The following is a 22,613-nucleotide window of genomic DNA, read 5'->3' as shown; positions in this document are numbered from 1 at the left end:
TAGTCAACACGGTGAAATCCCATCTCTACTAAAAATACAAAAATTAGCTAGGGATGGTAGCAGGCGCCTGTAATTCCAGTTACTTAGGAGGCCAACGCAGAGAACTGCTTGAACCCAGGAGGTGGAGGTTGCAGTGAGCCGAGACTGTGCCACTGCACTCCAGCCTGGGCAACAGAGTGAGACTCTATCTCAAAAAAAAAAAAAAAAAAAAAAAAGGGAGGTATTTCACAGTTTCACTGTTGCTGAAATTTGAATGGTGTCTGGATTAATGTTGTATCAAGTTAATTTCCTGATTGGGACAGTTGCACAAAGCTTATAGAAAACTGTGCTTGTTTGAGGGAAATACACACTGAATGATTTAGGATTGATATGACATCATGTCTGCAACTTGCTCTCATATTGATCAGAAAAAGAATAATGATGTAAACCAAAAATAAAATTCTGAGTCCCCCAACCATGTTGGGCCATTCCATGTTAACCTGAAAAACTAGTATGGGCCATGATGGGAAAGGGGGGGCTGGACATGCCTTGTTATACCCTCCTCCCTTTTGTAAATACTGTTATAACAGACTCTTTAAGTCTGATAAGAAACATTTACAATGTATTCTCTCTGAAGTCGGCTACCTGGATGCTTCACTTGCATGATAAAATCTTGGTCTCCACAACCCCTTATGTCAACCCAGACATTCCTTTCTATTGATCCCAAGTCTCTAGACAATAATTTAACTCTTTTTTTCTTTTGAGATGGAGTTTCACTGTTGCTGCCCAGGCTGGAGTCCAATGGCTTGATGTCAGCTCACTGCAACCTCTGCCTCCTGGGTTCAAGCGATTCTCTTGCCTCAGCCTCCCCAGTAGCTGGGATTACAGGCATGTGCCACCATGTCCAGTTAATTTTTGTATTTTTAGTAGAGACGGGGTTTCAACACATTGGCCAGGCTGGTCTCAAACTCCTGGCCTCAGGCGATCCACCCGCCTTGGCCTCCCAAAGTGCTGGGATTAGAGGTGTGAGCCACCGCAGTCAGCCAATAATTTAATTCTTTCAACCAATTGCCAATCAGAAAACTGCATCTACACAATACCTGAAAGCCCCCACCTTCCAGTTGTCCTGCCTTTCCAGACCAAACCAATGTACATCTTACATGTATTGATTGATGTCTTATGTCTCCCTAAAATGTATAAAATCAAGTTGTAGTCAGATCACTTTGGGCACATGTTCTCAGGATCTCTTGAGGGGTGTGTCAAGGGCCATTAGTCACTCATATTTGGCTCTGAATAAATCTCTTCAAATATTTTAGAGTTTGACTTTTCATTGACAATGATAATGGGCATAAACACAGATAAATGTTAACAATTTCAGAATCTGCCCCACCCCCCAACCATGTTGGGCATTCCATGTTAACCTGAAACACGTGGAATGTTTAAGGAGTTAAGAAAGTTTTGGCCCGGCACTGTCGCTCACACCTGTAATCCCGGCACTTTGGGAGGCTGAGGCAGTAGGATCGCTTGAGCTCAGGAGTCTGAGACCAGCCTCGACAACATGGCCAAACCTTGTCCCTACAAAAAAAAAAAAAATAGAAGAATTAGCTGAGCATGGTGGTGTGTACCTGTAGTCCCAACTACGTGGGAGGCTGAGATGGGAGGATCACTCAGGCCTGGGAGTTTGAGGCTGCAGTAAGCCATGTTTGCACCACTGCATTCCAGCCTGGGAGACAGAGCTAGACCCTGTCTCAAAAACAAAACTAAACTAAACTAAATAAAACAAAAACGTTATTAGAGAAAGTTATTTGTATTCATCTTGCAATTTTTCTGTTTGAAGTTACTTCAAAATAATTGTTTAAAATAAGACTAAGAAATCTTTCAGAAAGAAGAGTGCCTCTCAGCCTACAAACATGCTCAAATCTCTCTCACTGTAAACAAAGCAAAACTAAAAACAAACAAAATAATGAAGCCAGTTGTCACTTACTGTTGCCACTTCCTCCCTACTGGGCATCAGGATGCACAGGAAACACCACTGGGCCAGGTGTCAGGAAGCCTCTGTTTGAGTCTGGCTCTGCCACTCCCTAACTTTGTGACTTTGGCAAAAACATTTCTTTTTCTAAGCCTCAGTTTCCTCATTTATAAGATGGAAACAATGGTATCTCCCTTATGGAGATGCTGTGGGGGCCAAGGGAGAGAAGGAATATAAAGGCAGGTTATAAACTCGAATGTATTCTACAAATACGAATTGCAAGTGATCCCTCACTGTAACTCCCAGTGAAAAGAGTATTGCCTTCACACCGTGATAAAAGCCATTCTCTTCTTGGAGCTCAGCCTGCCCTCTGAAGGACTGTACCCAGCTGATCACAGCCTTAGTCCCTTGATACTTTCTGCCTCTCCTGACCTTCTCAACCCTGTCTGGCCCCTCTGCTCGGCTGTGCAGGACAGGTGCTCACTTGTTTCTGTTCCTGGTTCTTTTCCTATTATCTACTTACTCTTTCTGGGTGTCTCATCTGCTTCCATCACTTGGGGACCTCCAGTATTACGCTGATGACATCCCCACTCATACTTTCATCCTTGGCTTCTCTCAGCTATTCCACCTCCACCCAGGCATTCCCACAGGCACTTCAAATTCACCTTGGGCAAAACTAAATAATTCTCTTCTTAACTTGCTTCTCTTCCTATGTTCTCTTCCTTACTGAAAATACCATCTTTTTTTTTTTTTTTTTTTTTTTTTTTTTTTTTGAGACGGAGTCTCACTCTGTCGCCCGGGCTGGAGTGCAGTGGCACAATCTCAGCTCACTGCAAGCTCCATCTCCCGGGTTTACGCCATTCTCCTGCCTCAGCCTCCTGTGTAGCTGGGACTACAGGCGCCCGCCACCTCGGCCGGCTAGTTTTTTGTATTTTTTAGTAGAGACGGGGTTTCACCGTGTTAGCCAGGATGGTCTTGATCTCCTGACCTTGTGATCCGCCCGTCTCGGCCTCCCAAAGTGCTGGGATTACAGGCTTGAGCCACCGCGCCCGGCCTGAAAATACCATCTTCCCACTAAATACTTGGGCTAGAAACCTATAAATCACTTATTACTTGCTTACTGAAGCATCTACTATGTGCCTGTGCCTGCTGATACCCTAGGTATCGTGCGTTCTTGATTTCCTCTATTCCTTGAAAGAGCCCTCATGGGGTGGATCCTACTGTATTCCATCTTACAGAGTTGGATTCTGAGGTTCAGAGAGCTTAAATAATTTTAAGCCCAAGGTTGCATAGCTAATAAATGGTGAAACTGGGATTTGATAATAGGCTTGTCTGACTCCAAAATCCCTTTTCATAATCACATACTACATGACTTCATCCTGGATTCCCCCAATATAATTGCTCATTGATTCTTAGTAATTTTATCACTGAAATGTAAGAGACAAGAGGAATGAGTTCTTTCTTTTTTCACTGCTGTTACCTTGCTCAGACACTCATATATATTTAGATATATGTATATAGGTGTTTTTTTCCAATTATAAACGTGATATATATTGGCTGTAAGAAAATACATTACAGATCTAGATAGTGAAAGTTCCTAAACCCCAACTTCTACAGTTAACCAATATTAACAGGTATACATTCCTCATTTTTTTCTATGTATTTGCTAGTATATTATGCTTTTAAAAATCAGATCACATAATCCTGAAATTTACTTTTCTTTTCTCTTTTTTTTTTTTTTTCTTTTTTTGAGACGGAGTCTTGCTCTGTCCACCAGGCTGGAGTGCAGTGGCGCGATCTTGGCTCACTGCAACCTCCACCTCCTGAGTTCAAGCGATTCTCCTGCCTCAGCCTCCAGAGTAGCTGGGTCTACAGGCACGTGCCACCACACCAGCTAATTTTTTTTTTTTTTTTTTTTTGTATTTTTAGTAGAGACGTGGTTTCACCATATTAGCCAGAATGGGGAATTCACTTTTCTTATTTCATGTATCAACACATACAAACCTACCTGTTTTTATATCTTTTTAAAAATGAGGTAAAATATACACGTTTTATACAAAATTCAAAAGACGCAAAAGGGTATAATAATAAAAAATAGGTGGCCATCCACCCTTGTTCTCCATCTGCTCATCAGCAAATGACTCTTACCAATTTCCTAGGTAGCCTTCTGGCGCACCTCATTTCTTTTCCAAGCTACTTGACATCCCACTGTATGGATATACCAAGTTCATTAGGACACTTAGACTGTTAAAATTCTGTGTCAATCTCATTAATTACTTATCACTCAACTTTTCTTAGCAATATGGTGTTCCACATTGTACAGCTGCACCGTAATTCATTTATTTATTCCCCTACTTATGAAAATTGAAGTCTAAATACCTAAGAGCATGTGCTTTGCTCTGCTCTTAGGGCACTCGTGCTGTTTAAGCATTTCGGCCATTTTGTCATCAGTATAGTTTATGTATTCCTCCACCCAACTGTGAGTTCCTCAAGGACAGGGGCGGTGTTCATATTCATCTTTGCATCCTCTTAGACTAGCTTCCCGCACTTGGTCTGGCGTATACATTCACCAAACTCGAGTTCAATAATTGATTCACCCGCGTTGAGTTCTGAAATCTAGTGTGGGGAGGCGGAGCCAGGGGAAAGCCCTGCCCATCTGGGCGGTCCCGACCTCAGAGGGACCGGAACGTTAGTTGGAAGGATTCTTGTTTCTCAGGGACGATTTTGGACGCGAAGCGTGCCCCGCACAAGGATGGTTGCTACGAACGGGAAGTAACTGGTTATTTTGCTGGCTCCAGTTTTTCCGCGGGGCGGAAAAGGCATGTCTGCGTGTGTCCCAACCATTTCTAGTCCCCTTTCCTTGCAGGACCTCATGAGTAAGCTGTGGCGGCGTGGAAGCACCTCTGGGGCTATGGAGGCCCCTGAGCCGGGTAAGCGCGGATAGATCAAGCAATTTAGGCCGTGTTAGAAAAGAAGTCCCGTTCTTTCTCCTCGGAGAGTTCAGGGTACTTCGGCCACAGGTGGGAAGGAGAAAGGCGGTGCTGTTGTTATGGTAACAAGAGAGTATTGCGGAAAGGGTGGGATCGGTAGGGGCTTAGGTTATTCAGGGCTTCCCCTGCCACCCTCCGGCCGAACACTGTCGACAGGCGTTCCTTCCGCAGGAGAAGCCCTGGAGTTGAGCCTAGCGGGTGCCCATGGCCATGGAGTGCACAAGAAAAAACACAAGAAGCACAAGAAGAAACACAAGAAGAAACACCATCAGGAAGAAGATGCCGGGCCCACGCAGCTGTCCCCTGCCAAGCCCCAGCTCAAACTCAAAATCAAGCTTGGGGGACAAGTCCTGGGGACCAAGAGGTGAGGCCAAGAGGGTCAAAGTTTTATAAGGGGAACTTTAGGAGCAGAGAAAGTAGTTAGAAGCCGACTGGGCTTTCTAGAAGACCGAATGGACACTGTGACTTCAGGGTCCAGGTTTAGGCAGCAAGAGTCTTAAGAGGGTGGGGAAAGTTGGGTGGAGCTACTGCGTAGGAGGAGGAGACGCTTGCTCATTTTAAAGAGTAGTGTTGCTTTTCTGCAGTGTTCCTACCTTCACTGTGATCCCAGAGGGGCCTCGCTCACCCTCTCCCCTTATGGTTGTGGATAATGAAGAGGAACCTATGGAAGGAGTCCCCCTTGAGCAGTACCGTGCCTGGCTGGGTGAGAAGGATCTGGAGGTGGGGAAACTGGGTTTCTTATTATACCCGCCTAAGGAAAGAAGGTTGGTTCTGAAATGGGTTAGGATTTTCCATATCCCAGTATTAACTCAGCCAAATTAGGGTGCACCATCTGAACAATTCTATTTTTCTTTCTCCAACTTCCTTCCCAGATGAAGACAGTAATCTCTCTCCCTCTCCACTTCGGGACCTATCAGGAGGGTTAGGGGGTCAAGAGGAAGAGGAGGAACAGAGGTGGCTGGATGCCCTGGAGAAGGGGGAGCTGGATGATAATGGAGACCTCAAGAAGGAGATCAATGAGCGGCTGCTTACTGCTCGACAGGTATGTTGGTCATTGTTTATTCACTCACCAAAGTATACTGTATTGAGAACTCTCCACGACCCAAGCACTTTGCGTGGTAGTGGGGATATCGATAGTGGAGAAAAGACAGACAAAGTTTCTGTTCTCCTGGAGCTAGTATTCTAGTGTGTGTGTTGGGGGGCTGGGAAGCAAATAAGTAAATAAATAATTTCAAAAAGCTATATGGTTTATGACAAAAAGAATAGGGTGATGAAATAGAAATGGCATAAACAAACAAATAGAAAATGACAGAAGAGAGACATTAGGGTAGTTAGAGAAGGCTTCTCTGAAGAGATAACATTTGCAATACCAGAGGAGCTTTTCCAGCAGAGACCAACAGGCGCACAGACCTTGAGACTGGAACATGTCTAGCAGAGTAAAGGAGAAGAAAAACTGCACAAGCCACTGAAGGGCTGTACGCAGAGAAGTGACAAACTTGGTTTACATTTCAATAGATTACTCTGGCATCCTTGTAGAGAATGAATCTCCGTGGAGACAAGAGATAGAAGTATGGAGACCAACTAGGAAGCTGTTGAAGTAATCAGCCGAGAGGCAGTGGTTGCTTTAACCAAGACCAAAGTGGTGGAGATGGAGAAAATCATATGAAATATGGCTATATTTTGGAAGTAGATACTTGTGGGGAGGGGAATGGAGAGAAAATATATCAAGGCTAAGCCTGGGATTTTGGCTTCAGCAGTTATCCAACTGATACTCTCTACTGAGATAAGATTAAAAACAACAGACCTCTGGGAAAGCTGGTACAGTTTTGGTGCACAGGTCAGGCAGGCAACATTATTTATGCTTCTCCCCTTGAGAGTTAAGGACCTAAAGCTGAATGTCAGGAGATCTGGGATGAGGCAGTATTTATGAAGAGGAACCTATGGAGGGTGTCCTGGAGAGGGTGCTTATTAATTAATATCCCGTCTCCCAAGGCCTGCGCTGCTCAAGACCCTGCCTTCCATGTCCCTGCTTTCCCCTCCCCCGATCTGACCGACCTCGCCTCTCCATCCTCCTCCGTTTTCAGACAGCACCCCGTCTCTGTCTCTCCCTAGCGAGCTCTGCTCCAGAAGGCGCGGAGTCAGCCTTCCCCGATGCTGCCGCTGCCTGTGGCTGAGGGCTGTCCAGCTCCTGCTCTCACAGAGGAGATGCTGCTGAAGCGCGAGGAGCGGGCGCGTAAGCGGCGGCTCCAGGCGGCGCGGCGGGCAGAAGAGCACAAGAACCAGACTATCGAGCGCCTCACCAAGACTGCGGCGACCAGTGGGCGGGGAGGCCGGGGAGCTGCACGGGGCGAGCGGCGGGGAGGGCGGGCTGCGGCTCCGGCCCCCATGGTGCGCTACTGCAGCGGAGCACAGGGTTCCACCCTTTCCTTCCCACCTGGCGTCCCCACCCCCACGGCGGTGTCTCAGCGGCCATCCCCCTTAGGCCCGCCTCCGCGCTGCTCTGTCCCCGGCTGTCCCCATCCGCGCCGCTACGCTTGCTCTCGCACCGGCCAGGCACTCTGCAGTCTTCAGTGCTACCGCATCAACCTGCAGATGCGGCTGGGGGGACCCGAGGGTCCTGGATCCCCCCTTTTGGCTACGTAAGGCCCTTACCTAACCTGGACTCTGCGCCCTGTCCCATGCCCGCTCTTGAGTGTCTTCCCCACCCTATTAAATTTCATCCGGTGCTTTGGCTTGTACAGAACTGGGGGAGTGGGATGTTGTGGGCAGACCAGTCTCCGGTATACACATATTTTGCCCCTGTCGGAGCTTGCGTCGATGCCTGGGGCTTGGAAAGCACCGCAAGAAACTGGGCTGGTTCGCGGCCAGAGTCGGACCGACTTTTGGGACCCCGCCTCTTACAGGCGGGATTACCTGGCGGTCGCCGGCATTTGGCGTCATTCCGAAAACATGGCGCAAGCCAATCAGCGGTAACCTTGGTCTTCGGGGCGGCTGTTCGTTGGTTGATATGCCAGAGCCTGTTCTGCTGTCTGTATTGGCTATTGCCGCTGTCAGTCAGGGCCGTGGGTCGAACCTTCCCCTACTCTTTGTCTGTACAAGCTCATGTTGTCTGGGAGAGCGGCGAAGGCGCTGCTGTGGATTGGTCACAGGGAGAAACCTCTTATCTGTTCCTATTGGCCTGTCCGTCAAGGGACGATGCTGATTGGTAGGGCAGAGCAATCTGAGTCCTAGTTGGTGGAGTTCTCCCCGGATGGAAGCTCAGGCCGCGTAGTGATGGTGGCGGCAGCGAAGATGGGCCGGGCAGGGACCATGGCGGTGGCAGCAGAGGTGGCAGGGGCGGGGCGGCTGGCGGTAGAGGAGGCTGTGGTCCTCAGGGGGCTGTAGGTGGAGGCATGGCTCGGGCCAGCAGCGGGAACGGCAGCGAGGAGGCCTGGGGGGCACTTCGGGCATCGCAACAGCAGGTATCCCAACAGCTCCAAAGCCTATCACGACAGCCGTTTGTCTCTTTCCCCTTTCCTTGTCCCTTCCTTTTTGGGGGTGGGGGAGGAACTCACGGAGCCAAAGGTACTGTGAAGTTCCTAAACATGTTCCACTCTTTGTCTAAACTTTGTAACGTAGATGCAGCTGACTTTTCCTGTAGCCTCATAGACCCCATCCCATGGCTGCAGTGGAAGCTTGCGGTGGCTCGCCAGTGACCAGAGGCATAGTGAGGCAGGCCCCAGGGAGGCTCCCTCTGTCTTGCAACAGTTATTTGTGATCTTTTTCTATGTGCCTGTTGTCACAACAGAGTCCGGCAGCGTCTTCTCTTGAGGGAGCAATTTGGAGAAGAGCTGGAACCCAGACTCGCGCCCTGGATGCCATCCTTTATCATCCACAGCTTCCCATCTGGTTGGGAGCACTGCTCTGGGTCTCACACTGCCCTTCCTCTGTCCTAGGGAGCCTGAGGCCCAGGGGTGGAAAGATCCAGTTGGGGGTGGGGGTAGTGAACCGCGCAGGATAATGAAAGCAACTTGCTTTGGAAATGACCTTCCCCTACCCGTTGTCTGAGACTATCTCAGACTGTCTTCTGGCTTCTGCCAAAACACTCCCATAACAGAAAGCACCGGGGGGATGGGGGTAGGGGGGTTGGGGAGGGTGAGGCTTGAGTGTGAAGGAAGTCTTATATATGCAGACCTGAAATCTCCCTCTTTGTATGTCCACACTTTTGTCTTGTTCTCTAGACTGATTCTTGCTATTCCAAATCCTCTTCCACGTTGACAGCCCTTCAGATATTTCAACACTCCTCTCAGCATCCTCCACTTCCCCCATCTCTCCAAGCTGAACTTGGTTCACAGGGTGGGATTGTGTATGTGCATGCAGGAGGTGGGGGTGGACAGTGCCCTGTGCTGGAATCCCCCTTAGTTCTAAGTGCCTCCTTGCCCCCAGCTTCGAGAGCTGTGCCCAGGAGTGAACAACCAGCCCTACCTCTGTGAGAGTGGTCACTGCTGTGGGGAGACTGGCTGCTGCACCTACTACTATGAGCTCTGGTGTAAGTCTCCAAGAGGGCTGTTTCCAGGTCCCTGTGCCCACCCTCCCTTGGACCTCAGAATTTCGGCCTTCAGGGCCCCTTCTCTGCATGAAAGATGCCTGAGTCGCTCCCTCCTTGCCTCTTGCAGGGTTCTGGCTGCTCTGGACTGTCCTCATCCTCTTTAGCTGCTGTTGCGCCTTCCGCCACCGACGAGCTAAACTCCGGCTGCAACAACAGCAGCGGCAGCGTGAAATCAACTTGTTGGCCTACCATGGGGCATGCCATGGGGCTGGTCCTTTCCCTACCGGTTCACTGCTTGACCTTCGTGAGTGACTTGATGCTCTGGGTCAACTACCAGTGGCCCTCCCCGAATCAGGACCCCAAATCATCTGACATTCCTTTTTCTACACATTTCAAAGTATTTTTCCCTAATATAAAAGCTAGCACCCTATACCTGGTTGCCTTCAACGAATTATGCCAATTTTCTCCCCTGCAGGCCTCCTCAGCACCTTCAAGCCCCCAGCCTACGAGGATGTGGTTCACCGCCCAGGCACACCACCCCCCGCTTATACTGTGGCCCCAGGCCTCCCCTTGACTGCTTCCAGCGAACAAACCTGGTGTTCCTCCTCATCCAGCTGCCCTGCCCACTTCGAAGGAACAAATGTGGAAGGTGTTTCCTCCCACCAGAGTGCCCCCCCCTATCAGGAGGGTGAGCCGGGGGCAGGGGTGAGCCCTGCCCCCACACCCCCCTCCTGTCGCTATCGCCGTTTAACTGGTGACTCCGGTATTGAGCTCTGCCCTTGTCCTGCCTCCGGTGAGGGTGAGCCAGTCAAGGAGGTGAGGGCTAGTGCCACCCTGCCAGATCTGGAGGACTATTCCCCTTGTGCACTGCCCCCAGATTCTGTACCGCAGGTCTCTCCCATGGGGCTGTCCTCCAGTGAAGGGGACATCCCGTAAGTAAGTTTTGAGAGGGTGGGTGGGTTACTTGCCCACCAGAAACAGCCCTAGTCCCACCTCCTTGCGTTCCCTTTGGCCCCTTCCTGCCTACCTAGATCTGCCCGAAAGGGCTGGAGCCCCGAGGAGAGGGGCAGTATTTGGGGGATTGTGCTAGCTTTACCCCCGCAAGGCATCAAGACATATACACAGGAGCCTTTGATCTCATTAAAGAGATTTGAACCAGCCACTTGTGGATTTGGGTGGACTAAAGCTCAACTCACTGCATTGCACTTGACCTGACTGGGTTTGAAGGGGACAGGTTATGGCCACTTGACCCCACCTTCCCTGAGGACAGCAGACAATCCTGAGGCCTGGACTGACCTAAGGCCTCTGGGTGAGGCAAATCTGGCAAAAGCAATAGAGTTCAAAATGTTTTTTCCAATTTATTTAGAAAAATAGACTCTGAATTCACATTCACCCCAGGGCTATGTGGGATGACAGTAAGGAGACACCTGAGATGAAATGAGGAAGGTTTGAATTACTGGTATCCAAGGGACTGGGGGCAGAAGCCAGAAGCCTTTGTCCCTCTAGAGCCAGAATGGTATGAGTGGCCTGGCTCCCCTCCTCTCCCTCCCTTCAGTAGTCTTCAGCCATGGCCAGTAAGACAAGGCTGGTCCAGCCGTGGAAAGGGCGGCAGCCCATGCCTCGCCCATCTCGGTCACTATACTGCTCCCAGAGAAAGCCTGTAGCCTGGTACTGGCGCCATACATTGCCTACCACATTGGCACGGAGCTCACTGTGGAGTTTGGCAGCCCGAGCCTGGTGAGGACCCTCCAGATGCCCATAGTGGTGGAGTGCTCCCAAAGCCAGGTAGTTGACATTGAGCCACACAGCACCCCGCCAGTAGGGGGGATCATGCTCTGAATTGCGCTGGCCATAAAAGGAGCTGGAGGCTGCAAGGGAGCGTAAACCAAAGGGGCTCCAGAGATGGCGGCTATCAGCTAGAATGTCCAGCAGGGGCCCAAGGCGGGATGAGTTGGGGTCCAGCAGTCGCAGCAGCAAGGGAAAAAGACTGACATAGCCAAGGGCATCTACATACTGCAGTCGAGGTTGGGGCCGGCCCACCACCCGAACCAGCCCCTGAGGGGGCCTGGGCTTCAGCTGTACTGCTTTTGTGTGGTTCCCAAAGTCTGCAAAGACTCCTAGCTCTGGGGCCCAGTGCAGCTCATCCAGGCTCTCTGCTGCCTCCAGTGAGGCAGCCAGTGGGCCCAGCTCAGCAGCTACCTCAGCCTCACCCAGATACTCTGCCAGCTGCGTCAGCACACGGGCACCCAGTGCCACCCAACATCGCAGGTCCAGGTGCCGTTCGGTGACTGAAGGGTGTGAAGCCCGGGGATAGTCATCCAGCCCAGAGGGTAGGGTCTTGGGGTTCAGTAAGGTTGGTAAGGCAGGGTCCCGTCCCCGCCAGCGGTAAGATAGTGGAACTGGGCCTGCCTGGCTCTGATGGAGCCAGGAGAACCAGGCATGCAGGCGGGGGAAGGCCTTTCGGAGGAAGGCCAAGTCGTCAGGGTCACCAACCTCTAGCATATGGGCTACAGGCAAAAGTAGGGTTGGGGGATTGGCATGGACTGCTCGTTGCACTAGGAATTCTGGAGGTACCCGGGCTCGGGCCTCATCCCCCAGTATCTGCTCCCTCCCAATCCAGCCATCAGCATTTAGCAGCCCCAGCCAGTGGCCTAGGGCTTCCCGGGTGAGGGAGGGATCCCACCGCTGAACCACCAGCTGGTGAAAGCCCTCATCCCAAAGGAAGCCTCGTGGGAAGAATGACCGGGAAGGCACTGCTGTAAAAAGAGGTAGGGGTGGAAAGAGGGCTGGGTCCACCTTCTGCTCAGACCCTTCCACCCCCATGTCTGGCAATACCAGTCCTTGTCCATAGAAGTAGCCAATTCCACCAAGGAGGCTGCTGAGGGCAGCCTGACCCAAAGCCTGCTCGCCAGGGCTCAGGCCCTTCTCCTTCAGCTGGAAGGTCTTCTCAAAGCGCTCTCTAAAGGCCTCAGCATGGCTCTCCAGGGCATGGGTCAGTAGACTGCCTGCCAGTCTTGGTAGGACTTGATTTCCTCCTGCCTTGGCACTGCCCGATTCAAACACAAACTCTATGGAAAAGGGAACTTTCAGGGTCACCTGCTGTATCAAGAACTGCCCCTGCCCTTGCCCACTTGGGCCTCTGTCCTCCCACTTCAGAGATCCTGGCAAGCCGAGGTAGCGTTCAGGGGAGGCCCCTGGGGGCCGATGCTGAAACCAGCTATTTAGGCGACTCTTTACCATCTCTGTCAGCAGGGGCAGTCCTGGGTTGGAGGTCCAGAAGACATTGTAGCTTGAAGGGGAGAAGATAAATAGGAAATATTATTCAAGAGAAGGCAGTGGGCATTATAAAGAGAAATACGAAATGTTCAGGAGTCAGGTTGGGAGGTCTCAGGCAGGGGACATGGAGACTGGTGAAAATGGGAATAACCACCCCTTCCATCCCTGAACATTCTCTTCCCCCAATTACCTGCCATACTTGGGGGCTGTATCCCCTGGACTAGTTGGTGGCAGAAGTGTAAAACGGAAGTCACCAAGTTCACTGGTGTGCCCACTGATGAACTTCAACTGCCCCTTGGACCCAACCTCCGGTATTAGGACTTCATTGCTATCTGTCACCACATAGAAGAACAGGGAGACCAAAGGGATGGCAGAGGTACCTGAGGCCTAAGTGACCAAGGAGGACAGAAAAGAACAGTGTTAGACTGGCATTCTCTCTTGAGAATCAGCCTTAGTGAGGGAAAGGAACAGCAGGCAGGGGTAATGTAAACAACATACATCTGGCAGTACTGAGGGTCACTGAGGGTAACCAGGTACACCCAAGTGGGATGAGATAAAGAGCCTTGCACTGGGTGCCCTGGAAGATAACAGTATACTTTGTACTATGTCCTACACTAAGAAATCTACACAGTTTATTTCATTTAATTCTTTTTTTTTTTTTTTTTTTTTTTTTGAGACACAGTTTCGCTCTTGTTGCTCAGGCTGGAGTGCAATGGCACGATCTTGGCTCAGTGCAACCTCCACCTCCTGGGTTCAAGCAATTCTCCTGCCTCAGCCTCCCGAGTAGCTTGGATTACAGGCATGCGCCACCATGCCCGGCTAATTTTGTATTTTTAGTAGAGACGGAGTTTCTCCATGTTGGCCAGGCTGGTCTGGAACTCCCGACCTCAGGTGATCTGACAGCCTCAGCCTCCCAGAGTACTGGGATTACAGGCGTGAGCCACCGCGCCCAGCCTCTTTTTCATTTAATTCTTACAGTCCTGTGAGTTAGGTGCTATTATTATCTACATTTTACATTTTACAAGCAAGGAAATCAAGGCTTAGAGATGCTCATAGAGGCAGCTGTTTAAGGCAGGATTTAAGCCAGGCAGCCAGAGCCCACTTCATGCTGCATTTGCTGGCAGCAAGGGAAGGATAGAGGGGGTCTGGGCTGAGAAAAGGGTGTCCTGAGGCCCTGACCTGAGGCTCTACAGTCACTCTCCAGCTCCAGTCCCCTCCGTGCTGACCCCCAGGCCTCTTGACGAACTCAGTGGTGAGCTTTAAGGCCCCATCCTGGATGTGCTGCCGCCCGAAGGAGAGGCCGTCGTGGAACTCCCAGCCATAGGGACCCACACCGTCCCCCTGCTCACACGTGTGCCTGAGCTTAGGAGTCCCCGGGGTGGTGCCCTGCTGCGCCCACATCAGTCCTGGGGGTAGAATGGCCACGTAAGTCAACGAGCAGGGGACCTGTCCCTCCGGGTCTCTGGGTCATCCCTCTTCATAACTCTCCTGATCCATTCCTCCCCACCCTTGATCTGGCTTCAAGCTGGGGCGCCCAGATTAGGAGTCCGCCTGCCTGCCCGCCCTGGGGCCCGGTTACCGGTGAGGAGTGGCTTCGGGCTGCGGGTCTTCATGCCGAAGTAGACGTGAGGGCGGTAAGTTCCCCAGAAGAGGTCCGGGGCCACGGCGGGGCTGGAGGAGTCGGCAGGCAACACAGGAGGCGCGGAGTGCAGCGTGACCGCCCGCCGCGCACGGTGCCACGCCAGCACCCAGCGCCCCGACATGCCCAGGGCCAAAGACAGGACCACGACAGCCAGAGCCACTCCTCCAGCCGTGCTACGCGGCCCGCCGCCCCGGCCGTCCCGTCGCCCGGGGCCTCCCCGAGCCGCCCTCTCGACGGTACGCACTCCCTCTGCCGGCACTGCGCGGCGCCGCCGCTCGCCCCGAGCCATTCTGGCACTGAGGTCCGCGTCGCGAGAGCTCGGAGAGGCGGCAGTGGAGCCGGGGTCCTGCCTCGCCTCTCCGGCTCCAGCTTCTCGCCCCAGCGACCACCGTCCGGTCAGCGACACCTGCCAGCCCGCGCCTGCGCCTCCGCCGCCGCGTCAGCCTCCCGCCGGAAGTCCCGCCCCGCCACATTAGGTTAAGTCCCAGAGTCCGGAACCGCTGCCTGCGGCTTGGCATAGGGTTCGTCTACAGCATCCGTCCTGGGCGTTGGTCCACCGGGACTGCGCTTATCTGGCAACTCCATGGACTTCACAGGCTCGGAAAAACCAATCTAGCGTTGGGCTGAGGCATGAGAATCATTTGAACCCGGGAGGCGGAGGTTACAGTGAGCCGAGATTGTGCCATTGCACTCCAACCTGGGCGACAGAACGAGACTTCGTCTCAAAACAAAATAAAACAAAACAAAACAAAACACTGATGTGGCCAGGCTTGGAGGCTAGCATCTGTAATCCCAGCACTTTGGGAGGCCAAAGCAGGTGGATCACCTGACATCAGTTCGAGACCAGCCTGGTCCACTTGGTAAAACCCTATCTCTACTAAAAATACAAAAATTCGGCGGGTGTGGTGGTGGGTGCCTGTAATCCCAGCTACTCGGGAGGCTGAGGCAGGAGAATTGCTTGAATCCGGGAGGCGAAGGTTGCAGTGAGCCAAGATCGGGCCATTGCACTCCAGCCTGGGCAACAAGAGTGAAACTCTGTCTCAAAAAAAGAAAGGAAAGAAAGAAAGAAGGAAGGAAGGAAAGGAGGAAAGAAAATACTGATGCTTTATGCAACACGACCACTTATATTTCACTATAATCTGACTTCTGGCCCCACTCTCCACTGGTGGTAGACTTTTTGCTTATTAAACAATCATCTGACCAAACCCAGTGGTCAGTCCTATTTTTGTCTTTCTTGCTACCATTGCATTTGTCTACATCCTTATTGTAGCACTTATTACATACCTGTTTCATTATTCATCTTTGTATCACAGTACTAATCAATTATAGGCATAAGGTAGATGCTAAATATTTAGAAATTCAACAAATGTTTATTGTATACCCTATATTGCATTATGCAAGGTGCTGGGGACTCAGAGAAAATGGCCCCAACCTCAAGTTCACAATCTTGAAGCACAATGCCAGCGCTCAGTGCATGTGCAACCATCCCCATTTTTTTTAATTTGATTTTTTTTTTTTTTTTTTGAGACAGAGTCCCGCTCTGTCACCCAGGCTGGAGTGCAATGGCGTGATCTCAGTTCACTGCAACCTCTGCCTCCAGAGTTCAAGTGATTCTTCTTCCTCAGCCTCCCGAGTAGCTGGGATTACAGGCACCCACCACCATGCCCAGCTAATTTTTGTATTTTTAGTAGAGATGGAGTTTCGCCAGGTTTGCCAGGCTGGTCTCGAACTCCTGACCTCAGGTGATCCAACCACCTCAGCCTCCCAAAGTGCTGGGATTACAGGTGTGAGCCAACACACCTGGCCAGGCCACCCCCATTTTTACAGATGAGGAGAGTAGTTAAGATTGACCCAAATAACAGCCAGTTAATTTTGGAGCTGGGGAACTCAAATCCAGGTTGTTCTTTTGACTTTAGAATAAGGCCTCTTAGGCCGGGTGCAGTGGCTCACGCCTGTAATCCCAGCACTTTGGGAGGCCAAGGCGGGCAGATCACCTGAGGTTGAGAGTTCGAGACCAGCCTGACCAACATGGAGAAACCCCGTCTCTACTAAAAATACAGAATTAGCTGGGCATGATGGTGCATGCCTGTAATCCCAGCTACTCGTGAGGCAGAGTCAGGAGGATTACTTGAACCCAGGAAGCAGAGGTTTCAGTAAGCCGAGATCGTGCCATTGCAATCCAGCCTGGGTGACAAGAGTGAAACTCTGTCTTAAAAAAAAAAAAAAAAAAAAAAGAATAAATAAGGCCTCTTAGATATGCTCCCAGCAATATTTTAGGCACTTTACAGATATTAATTCATTTAATCTCAACAGTCCAATGAGGAAAGTACTATTATTTTCATTTTACAAATGAAATAGGCACTGAGAGATTAAATAATTTGTCTAAAGTCATACAGCTACATAAGAACAAAGCTAGGATCTCAACCCCAAGCAGTCTGGCTCATTACAACAGTATACTGCCTCCTCCTAGCTTTCTTCTTTAAAGGGGGAGGGGAAAAACAGTCCTTTGAAGATAGCACCCTTTTAGACAGGGAAAAGGTATAGTAATGCTGCTGTAGCAGGGTTGTGGGAAATGTATCCGGCAAAGTACACAGCAGGCCACTGACTACAGATCTTTTGTTACCTAGCTGAGCATTCTGAAGGTGTCTAAAGCAGTGGCTTTCAACCATTTTCCTACAACCCACAATAAGAAATATTCCATAGTGCAACCCAGTATGTGCAGATACACATGCACACACAACTTATATACAGGATTACAGACTTAAAACGAGTTTCCTAAAAGAATACTTCCAACTGGGTGTGGTGGCTCATGTCTGTAATCACAGCACTTTAGGACACTAAGGCAGGAGAATCGCTTGAGTTCAGGGGTTCTAGGAGGAGACCCCCCCATCTACAAAAAAATTAAAAATTAGGGTTGGCCAGGTGTGGTGGCTCACGCCTGTAATCCCGACACCTTGGAAGGCTGAGGCGGGTGGATCACCTGAGGTCAGGAGTTCGAGACCAGACTGGCAAACATGGTGAAACCCTGCCTCTACTAAAAACACAAAAAATAGATGGGCATGATGGTGCGCACCTGTAATCCCAGCTACTTGGGAGGCTGAGGCAGGATAATTGCTTGAACCTGGGAGGCAGAGGTTGCAGTGAGCCGAGATGGCACCATCGCACTCCAGCCTGGGGTGACAGAGCAAGACTCCGTCTCAAAAAAAAAAATTTGGGAGGCCAAGACCAGTGGATTACTTGAGATCAGGAGTTCCTGACCAGCCTGGCCAACATGGTGAAACTCCGTCTCTGCTGAAAATACAAAAATTTGCTGGAAATCGCTTGAACCCAGGAGATGGAGGTTGCAGTGAGCCAAGATTGTGCTCCAGTGCACTCCAGCCTGGGCAACAGAGCAAGACTCCATCTCAAAAAAAAAAAAAAAAATTGGCCGGGCGCGGTGGCTCAAGCCTGTAATCCCAGCACTTTGGGAGGCCGAGACGGGCGGATCATGAGGTCAGGAGATCGAGACCATCCTGGCGAACACGGTGAAACCCCGTCTCTACTAAAAAATACAAAAAACTAGCCGGGCGAGGCGGCGGGCGCCTGTAGTCCTAGGTACTCGGGAGGCTGAGGCAGGAGAATGGCGTAAACCCGGGGGGCGGAGCTTGCAGTGAGCTGAGATCCGGCCACTGCACTCTAGCCCGGGCGACAGAGCCAGACTCCGTCTCAAAAAAAAAAAAAAAAAAAAAATTAAGCCAGGCATGGTGGCTCACGCCTGTAATCCCAGCTACTTGGGAGGCTGAGGTGGGAGAACAATCCCAGCTACTTGGGAGGCTGAGGTGAGAGAACTGCTTGAGCCCAGGAGATGGAGGCTGCAGTGAGCTACAATTGTGCCACCGCACTCCAGCCTGGGTGACAAAGCATGACTTAATCTATTTAAACTTCCTATTCTAAGTGCCATGCAGTCTGATTTTTTTTTTTTTTTTTTTTTTTTTTTGAGATGGAGCCTTGTTCTTGTCAACCAGGCTAGAGTGCAGTGGTGCCATCGGCTCACTGCAACCTCCACCTCCCGGGTTAAAGCAATTCTTCTGCCTCAGCCTCCCAAGTGGCTGGGATTACAGGTGCCAACCACCACGCCTGGCTAATTTTTTGTATTTTTAGTACAGATGAGGTTTCACCATATTGGTCAGGCTGGTCTTGAACTCCTGACCTCAGGTGATTTTGCCCACCTCGGCTTCTCAAAGTGATGGGATTACAGGCATGAGCCACTGAACTCAGCCTCAGTCTGAAAATTTTTATTCTATTCTTTTTTTTTTTTTTTGACAAAGTCTCACTCCATCACCGGAGCTGGAGTGCAGTGGCATGATCTTGGCTCACCGCAGCCTCTACCTCCTGGGTTCAAGCAATTTTCCTGTCTCAGCCTCCTGAGTAGGTGGGATTACAGATGCCCGCCACCACACCCAGCTAATTTTTTTGTCTTTTTAGTAGAGACAGGGTTTCATCATATTGGCCAGGCTGGTCTCTAACTCCCAACCTCAGGCAATCTGCCTGCCAAGGCCTCCCAAAGTGCTGGTATTACAGGCATGAGCCACCGCACCCAGCCTACCTTTTTTTTTTTTTTTTTAAGAATGGTTTAGGCTGGGTGCGGTGGCTCACGCCTGTAATACCAGCATTTTGGGAGGCCGAGGTGGGCAGATCACCTGAGGCCTGGAGTTTGAGACCAGCCTGACCAACATGGAGAAACCCCGTCTCTACTAAAAATATAAAATTAGGCATGGTGGTGCATGCCTGTTATCCCAGCTACTTGCAAGGTTGAGGCAGGAGAATTGCTTGAACCTGGGATGTGGAGGTTGCAGTGAGCCGAGATTGTGCCATTCCACTCCAGCCTGGGAAACAAGAGTAAAACCCTGTCTCCAAAAAAAAAAAAAAAGAATGGTTGAACTCCCTAAATTGATTGCATGGTCCACACTAATGAGTGTTGAGGAAGTATGAAAAACACTTTAGGAACGTTTTTCTTTTTGAGATGGAGTCTTGCTCTGTCGCCCAGGCTGGAGTGCAGTGGTGCAATATTGGCTCACTGTAACCTCCGCTTCTTGGGTTCAAGCGATTCTCCTGCCTCAGCCTGCTGAGTAGCTGGCATTATAGGCACCCACCACCATGCCTGGCTAATTTTTGTATTTTTAATAAAGATGAGATTTCACCATGTTGGTCGGGCTGGTCTTGAACTCCTGGCCTCATGATCCACCCACCTTGGTCTCCCAGAGTGCTGGGATAATAGGCGTGAGCCACTGCACCCAGCCGGCACTGTTTTCTTAAACAGGGAGTACTGAGAGATAAAACCAATCGCATGCTTTGGAATGATAAAATTAAGTGGCAGCAAAAATGTTTAGGAAATAGACTGGGTAGCAGAAGGCAATAATGATGAATAGAGTGAATGGGAATGGAGAGATCATTTCAGAAGTTTTTTTTTTTTTTTTTCTTGAGACGGTATCTTGCTCTGTCACCAGGCTAGAGTACAGTGGTGCAACCATAGCTCACTGTAGCCTTGAATTCTTGGGCTCAAAAGATCCTCCTGTCTCAGCCTTCTGAGTAGGTGGGACTACAAGTATGAGCTACCTTGCCCGACTTTCAGGCACGTTTTTAAAAGACAGAATATTCTGAACTGAGTGACCAGATATGCAGAGACAGAAAGGAGCAGAACTAGAGAACACTGTGGTTTCCAGCCCAGGTGGCTGAGTAGATGAAGTGCCTGTTTTTAAAAAGGAATGGGTAAGTCAGGGAAGAGAGGCAAGTATATGTGTATGTAAGATTATCAATTCTATTTTAGACAAAGATAGTTGGTGGGATTTGGAGGGAATTGGTAGCAGGTAACCTGACTATGCACAGAAGTTGGGATTAGAACCAAAAGAAACAGTTTAACCCCAGAAGGTGTAATTCAAGTTGTGTAAGAGGATGAGATGCCCCAGAAAAAAATAGAGAAAAAGAATGAAGGTAGAACACCTGTGTAGTTCTAAAGAAAAAGGACCCAAGAGGGAGAGAAGTTCCACAAATGCGTGAATTAAGAGTTGCAGGCCGAGCGCAGTGGCTCATGCCTGTAATCCCAGCACTTTGGGAAGCTGAGGGGGGCAGATCACCTGAGGTCAGGAGTTTGAGGCCAGCCTGGCTGACATGGCAAAATCCCATCTCTACTAAAAATACAAAAATCAGCCAGGAGTGGTGGCACATGCCTGTAATCTCAGCCACCCAGGAGGCTGAAACAGGAGAATCACTGGAACCCGGAAGGCGGAGGCTGCAGTGAGACAAGGTCACACCACTGCACTCCAGCCTGGGTGACAGTGAGACTGTCTCAAAAACAAACAAAAGAGTTGTCGATGTGGCCAGGCATTGGTGGCACACGCCTGTAATCCCAGGGCTTTGGGAAGCCAAGGCAGGAGGGTCACTTGTGTCCAAGAGCTAGAGACCAGCCCATGGAACAGGACAAGACCCCCCGCCAAAACAAGTGACAGATGGAACTGGGATAGAAAGACAAGAGCTGAAAAAACAACACTGTCAGTGTGTGTGTGTGTGTGTGTTCTGAGACAGAGTCTCACTCTGTTGTCCAGGCTGGAGTGCAGTGGTGTGACCTCAGCTCACTTCAACCTCCACCTCCTGGATTTGAGCGATTCTCTTGCCTCTCTCGGCCTCCCGAGTAGCTGGGATTACAGGCTTGTGCCACCACACCCAGATAATTTTTTTGTATTTTCTAGTAGAGGTGGGATTTCTCCAAGCAGGTGATCTGCTGGCCTCAGCCTCCTAAAGTGCTGCGATTACAGATGTGAGCCACCGTGCTCAGCCTATCAGTGTTCTTTCACACTGGATTTGGTAAAAGTAAGAGGGCTGGGCACAGTGGCCCACGCCCAACACTTTGGGAGGCCAAGGTGGGAGGATCACTTGAGTCCAGAACTTCAAGACCAGCCTGGGAAACAGCGAAAATCCTTCTCTACAAAAAACTTAAAAATTAACTAAACCTGGTGGCACGTGCCTGTAGTCCCAGCTTCCCAGTTACTCGAGAGGCTCGACTAAGCCCAGGTTACAGTGAGCTATGATTATGCCACTGCACTCCAGCCTGAGTGACAGAAACAGACCTGTCTCAAAAACAAACAAACAAACAAAAGTACCTTGAGTGAGTGGTAGGAGAAGCCAGAAGCCAAATTCAAAAGGGTTAAGCAATAAGTGATGATAGTAAGAAAGTGAAATAAATCCAGGTTCATCCAGACACCTCCCTGATCTAGTCTTGTTCCAGAAACATTGTGGTAGCAGGGTTTTACATTTTATTTTGCGCTCCGCGGCCCTCCAGATAGTGATTTGAATGATTAAGTGAAACTCTTCTTAGGTTAAGTGTCCTAGTCCACGCTAAAATCATCTTGTTGGTCTCTCTGACGCTGTCAGCGACTAGTATCAGCGCCCGGCTTGTCCGCGCTGCCCGCCGCGTCCCTGGCCCGGATATGGGAAGCGAAGGCAGTGAGCATTTCCACAGCGGTGAGATGAGCGCCGCGCATAATCAGGCGATGCCCGTCTCCTGGGGAAGAAACAAACGAGTCAGATAGGGAGGGACGGCAGTGCTGGGGCTTAGGGGCGCGCGGGCTGTTTGCTGTCCCCTCCTGCCCGTCTCTCCACCAAGCCCACCGAACAGCACGTCCACGCAGGGATCGGAGCCGTCGTGCCTCACGTCCGCAATCACTGAGCAGTTGAGATTAGTGGAGCGGACCTTCTCGCTGCTCACTGCTTGGAGGAAGGTCCTACGGTGGAAAAACAGAGTGAGCGCCAGGCTGAGGGCTTAAAGCCCCAGCTGAAGGAAGGCGCACCACTTCCCGCTTCTACCCACTTCCCCTTCGTACCTCGTCGATTCCACGTTTTTCTCGAAGGGGCAGAACTGAACCCGAACCTCCTTGACAGGCCGCAGACCAAGCCGAGCCAACGCAGCTGCCATGGTGACCTCCACCCCGGAAGAGCTCGTGCAGGCGGAAGTGTCGCATTGCGTTAGGCCGTGAATGGCTGCGCTTCTGCGGGATAGATACTTCCGGCCGTCGGCAGGCAAGTAGGCCTGCGAACCGCAGCTCAGGGCTCCCGAGCCCAGGCGGAGGAAGTCAGGAAGGAGAGAGGTGGTTTCGGCACAATGCATGGGGGAGCCTAAAGTAGGCGGTCAGCAAATACAACCTATCATTAATAGTCCTCTCATACAATGGTGAAAACCATAAATAAATGGCGCCA

The 22,613-nt window shown here is 50.6% G+C and overlaps 5 protein-coding genes across 14 annotated transcripts in view; 2 read left to right on the top strand and 3 right to left on the bottom strand.

The window, feature by feature from the left end:
- Window positions 1–7,261, bottom strand: part of RTKN (rhotekin) — a 32,763-nt gene extending 25,502 nt beyond the window's left edge. The window contains exons 1-2 of the mRNA XM_028831552.2: window positions 6,994–7,261; window positions 1,462–1,554 (exon numbers count right to left, since the gene is read on the bottom strand). The gene's annotated coding sequence lies outside the window, so the exon portion shown is untranslated. The remainder of the gene's footprint in view (window positions 1–1,461; window positions 1,555–6,993) is intronic.
- INO80B (INO80 complex subunit B) lies at window positions 4,797–7,665 on the top strand. Of its 4 annotated transcripts, none has more exons than XM_077959387.1 (5): window positions 4,797–4,878; window positions 5,110–5,302; window positions 5,523–5,641; window positions 5,856–5,980; window positions 7,051–7,665. In XM_077959387.1, exons 1-5 carry the CDS (start codon window positions 4,821–4,823, stop codon window positions 7,579–7,581), a joined length of 1,026 nt encoding a protein of 341 aa, XP_077815513.1. In that variant the 5' UTR covers window positions 4,797–4,820; the 3' UTR covers window positions 7,582–7,665. The 4 variants fall into 4 exon arrangements, with proteins under 4 accessions (XP_077815513.1, XP_001109793.4, XP_014968170.3 ...); XM_001109793.5 differs by having other exon boundaries at window positions 5,811–5,980; XM_015112684.3 differs by having other exon boundaries at window positions 5,095–5,302; window positions 5,811–5,980.
- A 521-nt stretch (window positions 7,666–8,186) lies between these two features.
- WBP1 (WW domain binding protein 1) lies at window positions 8,187–10,628 on the top strand. Of its 6 annotated transcripts, none has more exons than XM_015112686.3 (6): window positions 8,187–8,399; window positions 8,726–8,845; window positions 9,199–9,273; window positions 9,364–9,466; window positions 9,594–9,770; window positions 9,942–10,628. In XM_015112686.3, the coding sequence occupies exons 1-6, from the start codon at window positions 8,331–8,333 to the stop codon at window positions 10,400–10,402; spliced, it is 1,005 nt and encodes a 334-aa protein (XP_014968172.3). In that variant the 5' UTR covers window positions 8,187–8,330; the 3' UTR covers window positions 10,403–10,628. The 6 variants fall into 6 exon arrangements, with proteins under 6 accessions (XP_014968172.3, XP_014968174.3, XP_014968176.3 ...); XM_015112688.3 differs by having other exon boundaries at window positions 8,557–8,845; XM_015112690.3 differs by lacking the exon at window positions 8,726–8,845.
- A 183-nt stretch (window positions 10,629–10,811) lies between these two features.
- Window positions 10,812–14,806, bottom strand: MOGS (mannosyl-oligosaccharide glucosidase). 2 transcript variants are annotated; one of them, XM_077959236.1, is made up of 5 exons: window positions 14,740–14,806; window positions 14,322–14,413; window positions 13,922–14,148; window positions 12,933–13,129; window positions 10,812–12,755 (listed from the first exon to the last, which is right to left on the bottom strand). In XM_077959236.1, the coding sequence occupies exons 2-5, from the start codon at window positions 14,353–14,355 to the stop codon at window positions 11,018–11,020; spliced, it is 2,196 nt and encodes a 731-aa protein (XP_077815362.1). In that variant the 5' UTR covers window positions 14,356–14,413; window positions 14,740–14,806; the 3' UTR covers window positions 10,812–11,017. The 2 variants fall into 2 exon arrangements, with proteins under 2 accessions (XP_077815362.1, XP_001109499.2); XM_001109499.5 differs by having other exon boundaries at window positions 14,322–14,806.
- Window positions 14,807–21,618: 6,812 nt separating this feature from the next.
- MRPL53 (mitochondrial ribosomal protein L53) lies at window positions 21,619–22,408 on the bottom strand. Its single transcript, NM_001194467.2, is given in 3 exon segments — window positions 21,619–21,921; window positions 22,029–22,141; window positions 22,241–22,408. Coding segments are annotated over 3 exon segments (339 nt in total). The 5' UTR covers window positions 22,333–22,408; the 3' UTR covers window positions 21,619–21,787.
- Between the last annotated feature and the right edge of the window lie 205 nt (window positions 22,409–22,613).

This window comes from Macaca mulatta, chromosome 13, assembly GCF_049350105.2.
Source record: "Macaca mulatta isolate MMU2019108-1 chromosome 13, T2T-MMU8v2.0, whole genome shotgun sequence".
Lineage (NCBI taxonomy): Eukaryota > Metazoa > Chordata > Mammalia > Primates > Cercopithecidae > Macaca > Macaca mulatta.
Note: the sequence above shows the minus strand (reverse complement) of the source record. Positions and strands in the feature narration are given on the sequence as shown.

What these genes read in the sequence shown, in the direction of transcription:
- INO80B (XM_077959386.1), top strand. Translation starts at nt 4,998, where the DNA reads ATGGTAACAAGAGAGTATTGCGGAAAGGGTGGGATCGGTAGGGGCTTA. An exon ending in CAAGTCCTGGGGACCAAGAG is followed by an intron (nt 5,303 to 5,522) that starts GTGAGGCCAAGA and finishes GCTTTTCTGCAG; the next exon opens with TGTTCCTACCTTCACTGTGA. An exon ending in GCAGTACCGTGCCTGGCTGG is followed by an intron (nt 5,642 to 5,810) that starts GTGAGAAGGATC and finishes CTTCCTTCCCAG; the next exon opens with ATGAAGACAGTAATCTCTCT.
- WBP1 (XM_015112686.3), top strand. Translation starts at nt 8,331, where the DNA reads ATGGCTCGGGCCAGCAGCGGGAACGGCAGCGAGGAGGCCTGGGGGGCA. An exon ending in TTCGGGCATCGCAACAGCAG is followed by an intron (nt 8,400 to 8,725) that starts GTATCCCAACAG and finishes TTGTCACAACAG; the next exon opens with AGTCCGGCAGCGTCTTCTCT. An exon ending in CTACTACTATGAGCTCTGGT is followed by an intron (nt 9,467 to 9,593) that starts GTAAGTCTCCAA and finishes TGCCTCTTGCAG; the next exon opens with GGTTCTGGCTGCTCTGGACT.
- MOGS (XM_001109499.5), bottom strand. Translation starts at nt 14,673, where the DNA reads ATGGCTCGGGGCGAGCGGCGGCGCCGCGCAGTGCCGGCAGAGGGAGTG. An exon ending in GAGTGACTGTAGAGCCTCAG is followed by an intron (nt 13,130 to 13,921) that starts GTCAGGGCCTCA and finishes TTGGTCACTTAG; the next exon opens with GCCTCAGGTACCTCTGCCAT. An exon ending in ACAGCCCCCAAGTATGGCAG is followed by an intron (nt 12,756 to 12,932) that starts GTAATTGGGGGA and finishes CTCCCCTTCAAG; the next exon opens with CTACAATGTCTTCTGGACCT.